Source organism: Myotis lucifugus, unplaced genomic scaffold, assembly GCF_000147115.1.
Source record: "Myotis lucifugus unplaced genomic scaffold, Myoluc2.0 scaffold_731, whole genome shotgun sequence".
NCBI lineage: Eukaryota > Metazoa > Chordata > Mammalia > Chiroptera > Vespertilionidae > Myotis > Myotis lucifugus.
The window spans coordinates 169,354-178,239 of NW_005871779.1; the positions used below are offsets into that span (position 1 = coordinate 169,354).

The 8,886-nt window shown below is 61.7% G+C and overlaps 1 protein-coding gene across 1 annotated transcript in view; it reads left to right on the forward strand.

Annotated features, from left to right (window-relative positions):
- Positions 1 to 138: 138 nt before the first annotated feature.
- The window catches only part of LOC102438285, a gene marked incomplete at its 5' end in the record, with an annotated part of 17,826 nt that continues 9,078 nt past the window's right edge, over positions 139 to 8,886 (forward strand). The window contains 19 exons of the mRNA XM_023746775.1: positions 139 to 746; positions 820 to 1,107; positions 1,218 to 1,325; positions 2,392 to 2,459; positions 2,628 to 2,751; positions 2,970 to 3,140; positions 3,330 to 3,399; positions 3,484 to 3,594; positions 3,838 to 3,933; positions 4,296 to 4,451; positions 4,600 to 4,741; positions 5,391 to 5,542; positions 5,622 to 5,747; positions 5,828 to 5,959; positions 6,360 to 6,427; positions 7,228 to 7,316; positions 7,388 to 7,485; positions 7,617 to 7,704; positions 8,210 to 8,439. Of these exons, the coding sequence (XP_023602543.1) occupies positions 139 to 746; positions 820 to 1,107; positions 1,218 to 1,325; positions 2,392 to 2,459; positions 2,628 to 2,751; positions 2,970 to 3,140; positions 3,330 to 3,399; positions 3,484 to 3,594; positions 3,838 to 3,933; positions 4,296 to 4,451; positions 4,600 to 4,741; positions 5,391 to 5,542; positions 5,622 to 5,747; positions 5,828 to 5,959; positions 6,360 to 6,427; positions 7,228 to 7,316; positions 7,388 to 7,485; positions 7,617 to 7,704; positions 8,210 to 8,439 (2,925 nt within the window). The remainder of the gene's footprint in view (positions 747 to 819; positions 1,108 to 1,217; positions 1,326 to 2,391; positions 2,460 to 2,627; positions 2,752 to 2,969; positions 3,141 to 3,329; positions 3,400 to 3,483; positions 3,595 to 3,837; positions 3,934 to 4,295; positions 4,452 to 4,599; positions 4,742 to 5,390; positions 5,543 to 5,621; positions 5,748 to 5,827; positions 5,960 to 6,359; positions 6,428 to 7,227; positions 7,317 to 7,387; positions 7,486 to 7,616; positions 7,705 to 8,209; positions 8,440 to 8,886) is intronic.

Consider the following 8,886-nt stretch of genomic DNA (forward strand, 5'->3'; position numbering starts at 1 on the left):
CTGTCCTTTCGGACGTACCCGCGCCATCCTCCCACCCCACCCCCACCCCCCGTTGCTCCGCACCTGGGTGTCCCCGGTCCCAGGCACCTGGGCCTCTCCTGCCGGTATTTCGTGTCTTTTTGCTTCTGACCCCCACCGGTTCCCCGGGACCTGCCCCGTGGCTCTGTCTGCACCGGTGCCCTCTCCTGTCACTGCATTTCTCCTCCTGGTCCTCACCCTGTGGCCCCGCTCTGTCCCCGGGCTGCCTGCCCGGGCTCCCGCCTTCCCCGGAGACCGAGCTGCGCTGGGTGGGCCCTGGGCCCTCACCCGTCCTGCGGCTCCCGCTCTGGTTCCCACGCCCCCTGGCAGGACTCCGCGCTCCCGGTCCGCCCTGCCCGGCGGAGGCCTGGACGGCGGCAGGAACGGCGCTCTGCCAGCTTCCTCGCCTGCCCGCCAGGAGGAGGCCCTGGGCCCTCCGCACCGTCTCCTCCCCTCGGGGCCGCAGTCCTGCACCCATGCAAAGCTGCGGGGAGAAAGAAGCCTCCAGCTTCCCCCAGGTGGCGGGGCCTTCTGAGCGCGCCTTCCCCTTTCCCAGGCGAGGGCCCTGCTCAGCAGGCCCTGCAGGCCCTGAGCCAGCGGCTCCAGGTGCAGGAGAAGGAGATGGAGCTGGTGAAGGCCGCCCTGGCCGAAGCCCTGCGCCTGCTGCGGCTGCAGGCGCCCCCCACCTCCCTGCAGGACCCTGGCCCGGCAGCTCCCACCAGGGCCAGGTATGCCTGTCGTCACCCCCTCTTCCTCCTTCCGGGGGCTCAGCGGGCAGGGACTGATTCCCTGTCTCCTCAGCAGCCCTGCAGCCCCCCCAGGACTGCCACCCCCGTGCAGCCCCTCCTTGGTGAGCCGAGGCACCCAGACGGAGACGGAGGTGGAGATGGAGGCATCCCCGGGAACCCCTGGCCTGAGCAATGGGCCCCCAGCCCCTCAGGGGGGCAGTGAAGAGCCTAGTGGAACCCAGTCTGAAGGAGGGGGCAGCAGCAGCAGTGGCACTGGCTCCCCTGGGGGCGCTGGCTCCCCGGGGGGCACGGGCTCTCCGGGCATCCTCAGGCTTGTACAGCCCCCCCAGTGCACCGACACGTGAGTGTCCTGTGGCCGAGGCAGGGCAGGGGGGTTGGGGGGTTGGCAGGGAGAGGACTGGGGAGCATGGTTAGAGGGGATGACCTTCACCTGCTCGCTGCTCCTCTCAGGGCGCGGAGAAATTCCTCTTCATCGCCCTCAGAGCGGCCTCGACAGAAGCTCTCCCGGAAGGCAGCGTCCTCGGCCAACCTGTTATTGCGGTCAGGGAGCACGGAGAGGTGGGCGAGGCTCCCCACCCTGCCCCACCCCAGGCCCAGGCTCTTGAGTTTCCTCGTCCCTCACTCGCTTCCCTGGGTGGGGTGGGGGGGCCTCGTTGCCCAACAGGAAGAAAGGAACCAGCACTCGTGGGGGCCGGCTGTGTTCCGGGCACTGTGCTAAGTCCTCGACCTCCTCCTCCATCTCATTCAGTCCCACGACACCCTTGGGGGGTAGGTGGTCTCATGCTGTTCACTGTCCAGGTGAGGAAGCGGGCTCAGAGAGGGTAAGTCATTTGTCTGGGGTCACACAGCTAGAGGCAGGGCTCGAACGCAGCTCTTCCTGACTCTAGTCCCTTGCCCTTTCCTCCTCATCACTGTACACCTCTTGAGATGCCAAGAGGCTTTTCCAGAAGCTTCCATGATTTTCATGGATGACTCTTCTCAGAGTTTCAGCCCCTCCCCTTCCTCCAATTTACCAGACTTGACTGTTAGAGCAAAGGCAGGTCCCGTGGTTGAGCGTGGCTGTCTCAGAGCGTGGACAGGCCTCGGGACAGGGAGTGGTCATTCTAGCCCTGCCCTTGGTCTCCTTCCTTCTCTGCAGAGGTATCACCACCTGTTATCACCTGGTGACGGTGATCTCTGGAATTCTGTTACTTTCCTCCTGAGAGATAAGGGCTTTCTTGTTTACCTTCCAGAGCCCTGAAGGGCAGGCCTGGGGTACATTCCGGATTCATTTTTGTCCCATTTCTTGGATGGGGACGTGAAAAGCTCCATAGCCAGAGGCCTGATGGTCTGGAGCAGTGGTCGGCAAACTGCGGGTCTGGAGGAAAGGGCTCCTCCCTGTCACTTGGCATTGCCTCTTGCAAGCTTTATGGCCTGGTGCCATGCGCTCAGCCCCCAGCCTCACGGGCTCCTGTCTGAGATGGAGCTGGAAGTCCGCCTACTCTAGGGCCTGGTTGCCTAGAATGCAGACCGTGACTGCGGGAGTGACTGTGGCCTCAAGTAGCCTCCCTTCTGTGCTCGGCCCCTTTGCATGTACATCTCGGGACCTGACCCCAAACCCTATGCTTTTCTGTCTTCCCAACAGCCGAGGGGGGAAAGACCCCCTCTCCAGCCCTGGGGGTCCGGGATCTCGGAGGAACAACTACAATTTGGGTAAGTGCAGAAGCATCTGGAAGAATCTGGATGAAAGAGTTAGGGTTTGGGCTAGAGCCCCAAGAGCTACTTTGGGGCGACCTGTGAGGTCTGGTGGGTAGAGTTCTGCTCTGGCTTTCCTGGAGGGGGGCTGCAGGGTGGTGGTTGACACCCCCCTTCTCTCTGTAGAAGGCATCTCAGTGAAGATGTTCCTTCGCGGCCGCCCAATTACCATGTACATCCCATCTGGCATCCGCAGCCTTGAGGAGCTGCCCAGCGGCCCACCCCCGGAGACCCTCAGCCTTGACTGGGTGTATCCTGCCCCCTCCAGGCCCATGGGAACCATCTTTCCCATCTTGGGACCCCCACCCCCCGTTTATGGTTTCCTCCTGGCTCTGCAGGGACGGGAACCCCCTGAGTCCTCCCTTACCATCCTCTGCCGGTAGCACTGCCAGCCAGAAGCTCTGTTCTCCTCTCTTCCTCATCCTGCCCTTGGTCTGACCCTTTCCTTGACCGAGACGCCCTCTCCAGTTACGGGTACAGGGGTCGTGACTCCCGCTCTAATCTGTTTGTGCTGCGTTCTGGGGAGGTGGTCTACTTTATCGCCTGTGTGGTGGTGCTGTACCGGCCTGGGGGAGGCCCAGGGGGTCCTGGAGGTGGCGGCCAGAGACATTACCGGGGCCACACGGACTGCGTTCGATGGTGAGGGGCCCGGGGCCCGGGAGTGGGCAGCTCTAGGTATGGGGATGCTGGGTTTGGCAGACAGGGCCTGGGCGGGTGTGGAGGAGCAGGGGAGAGGCGTTGCCTTGCTGCTCGGCAAGCCTAGAGAGGCGGCCTGGGTGGTCTTGAGAGACCCACCCCCTTCCTTAGAGCATCTGCTCCCCCACGTAGCCTGGCCGTCCACCCTGATGGTGTTCGTGTCGCCTCAGGACAGACAGCTGGAGTGGATAAGGATGGAAAGGTAAGGCCAGACTCAAACCCAGGCGGGCAGGAGGAACCTCTCGCCCAGCTCTCCTCCCCCGCCTGACCCCTTCTCCCGCTCCAGCCCCTGCAGCCTGTGGTTCACGTGTGGGACTCGGAGACGCTGCTGAAGCTGCAGGAGATAGGACTGGGGGCCTTCGAGCGGGGCGTGGGGGCCCTGGCCTTTTCCGTGGTGGTGAGCTGGCCCGAAGCCTCCAGACCCCCGTCTTTCTTATCCGGGAACCCCCTTCTTGCACTTCACCAGGAAGTCTCAGACATCCTGGCCTGCCTGACCCTTGCCCAGCCGGTTCTCCTGAGAAAGGGACGTGTGTCCGCTTCTCCTCCCCTCCCCACGTGTGATGGTGTGAGCTGCCTAATGACCGTGAACTCCCAGACCTCTAGTCCTCACCCAGCCCCTCCCGCGTGTCCCCACCCTCAGGACCAGGGTGCCTTTCTCTGCGTGGTGGACGATTCCAATGAGCACATGCTGTCCGTGTGGGACTGCGGCCGCGGCACCAAGCTGGCTGAGATCAAGGTGAGGGGCTGGGTGGCCTGCAGGCACTGCCGGTTGGGGTTGGGAGGTGGGAGTGGTGGGCCCCAAGAGTCCAGACTTACCCACCTATTACTTCCTTTCTGGCTGTCGCCTGGGCCCGCCTCCCAGCCTCCCAGCCTCCCAGAGGCTGAGCAGAGAGGACTGCAGAAGTTCTGGCCTCACAGGAGATCATGCCAGGCGGGCGGGTGACTAATCAGGAGCAGTTGCTCTTGGGGCTCAGGGTGTGGACGGAAGGGTGCCCCGGGGCTTCTGGATCTCTGCAGACCCACAGGATGCAGAGGAAGCGTCAATGGGGTGAGGGTGCCGAGGGCTTGGGGTGGCTGAATCCAGTGTCTTCTCTTCAGAGCACAAATGACTCAGTCCTGGCTGTTGGCTTCAGCCCTCGTGATAGCAGCTGCATTGTCACCAGCGGGAAATCGCACGTGCACTTCTGGAACTGGAGTGGTGCAGCGGGGGTCCCTGGGAATGGGACCCTCACGCGGAAACAGGGTGTCTTTGGGGTGAGGTGTGGATGGGTGCAGGGCGGGGGGGAGGGCAGATGGAGATGGAAGTAGCGGTTGGAGGACTGGAGACCCCGATGCTACCCACCTCCTGCTGCCCTGTGACCTTTGGCCTTTGCCCTCCCCTGTGGCCTCACCTCTCCCCCAGAAATACAAGAAACCCAAGTTTATCCCTTGCTTCGTGTTCCTCCCGGATGGAGACATCCTCACCGGGGACTCAGAGGGGAACATTCTCACCTGGGGGCGGAGCCTCTCAGATTCCAAGACCCCAGGCAGGGGCGGAGCCAAAGGTATGTGGCTGGGGGTGGCATCTGGGAAGTCTAGCCCTAGAGGGTTTATGGGAACAGAGAAGCGGGTTGCCCCACCCATTTTTAAAAAAATATATTTTATTGATTTTTTACAGAGAGGAAGGGAGAGGGATAGAGAGTTAGAAACATCGATGAGAGAGAAACATCGATCAGCTGCCTCCTGCACACCCCCTACTGGGGATGTGCCGAAACCCAGGTACATGCCCTTGACCGGAATCGAACCTGGGACCTTTCAGTCCGCAGGCCGACGCTCTATCCACTGAGCCAAACCGGTTAGGGCTCTTTTTTTTTTTTTTTTTTTACCGTGCGAGTTGGTAGTTCTCTGGGGGACCGTGGAGAAAGGTAGGGGCAGCATGGCACAGAGTAAAGGGCTGGGGCTTTGGGGCCTGCCAGGTCCTGGGTTCAGATCCCAGTGTTGCCACTAATGGTCTGGCCTTTAGGAAGTGACTTCCATTCTTTGAGTCTCAGTTGTCCAGTCTGTAAACTGGGAAGAACAAGAGCCCAGGTCAGAGACGGTAACCAGCAGGCCTCAGGCAGCTGGGGTTACTGCTCTGTTGTGACTGCCTAGACTGCTCCCTTCCCCACTTCCCTGCACCCCGAGAGTCTGACCCGCCCAGGACTGTGCCAACAGAGACCTATGGGATTGTGGCTCAGGCCCATGCCCATGAAGGTTCCATCTTTGCCCTGTGTCTCCGGCGGGACGGGACCGTGCTGAGTGGTGGCGGGCGGGACCGGCGGCTGGTACAGTGGGGGCCTGGTTTGGTGGCCCTCCAGGAAGCTGAGGTGAGGGCTGGGCTGGGGCGGAGGGAGGGAGGGGGGAGAGGAATGGCCGGTGCCCCCTGACTTCCTGCCACCACTGCAGATTCCTGAACACTTCGGGGCTGTGCGGGCCATCGCGGAGCGGCTGGGCTCTGAGCTGCTGGTGGGAACCACAAAGAATGCGTTGCTGCGAGGAGATCTGGCCCAGGGCTTCTCCCCTGTGATCCAGGTTGGGGGGCTGAGGGCTCGGGGGGCGGGGGGGGAAGAGCTGCTGGGAGGGCAGAGGTGATGGCGCGTGCTCTGCTGCAGGGCCACACGGACGAGCTCTGGGGGCTGTGCACACACCCCTTCCAGAACCGCTTCCTCACCTGCGGCCATGACAAGCAGCTCTGCCTGTGGGATGGTGAGGGCCACGCGCTGGCCTGGAGCATCGACCTCAAGGTAGAGCCCGGGTCCCCGGGTCCCCAGTGCCACCCCTGCCACGACTCCTGTGGCCCCCACGCCTTCCTCAGTATCCCCTTTCCTTCTGCTCCCCGGAGGCAGCTGGTTTGTACTGGTATGGCTACTAAATGTTCCTTCTTCTGTGCTGATGCCTCCAGTACCCGCTCCCCCCGCCCCCGCCCCCTCCCCCCCAGCAACTGACGGTTACTCTCGGACCCAGCTCTCAGTTCTGGTGGTTCAGTATTTTGAATATCACCTCGTTTAGGCTCTGCCTGCACACACCCGCCTGCCCTCCAGGTCCACCGCCCCTGTCCTTCCTGCCCCTCCTTGGCATGACAAGGTGTCTGTCTTGGATCCCTCACTAGAAAGGCATCTTGAATTCACCTTTTCTCCCTCCCAGGAGACGGGCCTCTGTGCTGACTTCCACCCCAGCGGGGCGGTGGTGGCTGTGGGACTGAACACGGGGAGGTGAGAGGGAGCCCGGGGGAAGCAGGGGGTGTAGGGAGGGTTCCCGGTGATGGCGTGTGTGTGTGTGTGTGTGTGTGTGAAGCAGCGTGACCACTGGCTGCTCCAGGCCCCAACTGCACCTTCCTGTTCCGCGGTGCTTCTCCCTGCAGCCTGGGCCTCCCACCTCCGGTGGCAACTGCCATCGCGCCCTCCCCCGACCACTTTCCCCTCCAGCCCGGGATGGAGGAGGTGGCAGCTCAGCAGAGGGAAGCTGCGGAGATGGGAGGGCAGAGGGGAGGCGAAGAGTGACGGGCCTACAGATTCCCCAAGGCCCTTGCATTCCAGCCCTTTTCCTTTCTCCCACAACATCAGAAGCCCCTCAGCTCTTACCTGCCCATGGCCCCTTCCCATTTCCCAGTGTAAGAATGCAGTGGGGCCCTGGCCGGCGCGGCTCAGTGGTTAGAGCACCGCCTGTGCACCTAAGGGCCGTGGGTTCGATTCCTAGTCAAGGGCATGTACTTGGGTTGCAGGTTCGATCCCCGGCCCCGTCCTGTTTCGGTGCATTCAGGAGGCAACCGATCGATGTGTCTCTCTCACATTGATGTTTCTCCCCCCCACCTCCTTCCCTTCCACTCTCTGAAAACCGATGGGAAAATATCCTCTGGTGAGGATTAAAAAGAAAAAAAAAAGGGAAAAAAAGAACGCAGTGGGACCTTTCTGCCTGCCTCAGCTTTCCTCTGGGTGTCTTGGAGTCTCTCCACGTGTCAGCGTGCCGCCCAGGATGGGTATCCTCACACCTGCTTCCTGACCCCCCCTTCCAGGTGGCTGGTTTTGGATACGGAGACCAGAGAGATCGTGTCTGACGTCACCGACGGCAATGAGCAGCTCTCAGTGGTTCGGTACAGCCCAGGTGGGAGCCACCCCCGCCCCGGACCCAGCCCCGTCCCTGGCCCTTCCCTGTCTGAGTGACTGTCTTTGTAGATGGGTTACACCTGGCCATTGGTTCCCATGACAACATGATCTACATCTATAGTGTTTCCAGTGACGGTGCCAAGTCCAGCCGCTTTGGCCGCTGTGTGGTGAGAAAGCTGGGGTGGCGGGTGGGGCATGGCCAGAGCAGGGAAACTCCTCAAAGGGCCCAAGGCACTTAGGGGGGCTTAGGGGATGGGAACGGGGGCTCCATTTTTAGTCTCTTGACCCTTGCTCCCAGGGTCACTCCAGCTTTATTACTCACCTTGACTGGTCCAAGGACGGGAACTTCATCATGTCCAATTCTGGGGACTATGAGATCCTTTACTGTGAGTGGCAATGGGGTGGGCATGGGGAGAGGGTCCTTGGGGTGGGGTCTGTGTGTGTGTGAAGGATCCTGGTTGCAGGGGGTGTGTGTGAAGGATATGTGGGGGGCTCCAGGAGGAGGGGCTGTCAGATGGGGACGTGGAGATGGGGTTGGAGTCGGGATTATACACATAGGAGTAACTGATTTGGAAAAAACACACGCAGTTTTATACCATCTTTTCCCCACAAGGATTTGAGGGAGTTGAAAAATATGCTAAGAAAAGGTTGTTTCGGACAAGTTCCGCAGGGCAGGTGTGGCGGGACAGCGGTGCCCCGGGAGGAGGAACTGGGAGAAGCCTTGGGAGCGCTCAGGCAGCTCGGGGCTGGGTTTGCCCGGGGCCGAGGGCTGCTGCGGTGACCAGATCACGTGCCGCGGCCTCGCGTGTCAGTCTTTCCAACCTGGCCTCCCAGCCGCTTCCCCTCTGCGGGCCGGGTGAGGGCTGAGCTGGGTGGGCGCCCTCTCCCCAGGGAACGTGGGCGAAGGCTGCAAGCTGCTGAGGAATCGCTATGAGAGCCGGGACCGGGAGTGGGCCACCTACACCTGCGTGCTGGGCTTCCACGTCTATGGTGAGCAGGGGCGCAGGGTGGGGAGCGCGCCCCGGGCTGGGACTGCTGGGCGGTGTCCAGGGAGGCGGGGGGGTGTGTGTCCAGGGTGTGTGTGTGTGGGGGGGGTGTACAGCAACACATCAACCGCGATTGTAAGCACCCCTCTTTTTCTACTCGGCTAAGTTAGTTTGTGGGGCTTTCAAGGGGAGTATCTCAACCCAGTGCCAACACCTTCCTCTCCAAGGAGCTGCAACTTGCCCTGAACCCTTGGTGGAAAGGGTTTAACCGCGCTGGGTGCCTACCTTAGTGGGAGGGGGCAGAACAGCCACAGGCCCAGATGCAGTGGTGCATTGTTCTCAACCACAGGGAGAATGTGGGGGGTGCAACAGGCTCCACCCCTCGCCTGTGAGCTCCGGAACCCTGTGCTAAGGGAAAGGGGACCACACCTCCCTACACCTCTTCTGATTGGACAAGGCCAAGGTCAGCTCCTGCCAGATGGAGCTGGAAACCCCAGAAGACAGAGACTTGTTAGGCCCACTCCCTCTGTACCCCTTCATGCCCAACCAGCCTGAAATACGGACATAATTTGGGAGGAGGAG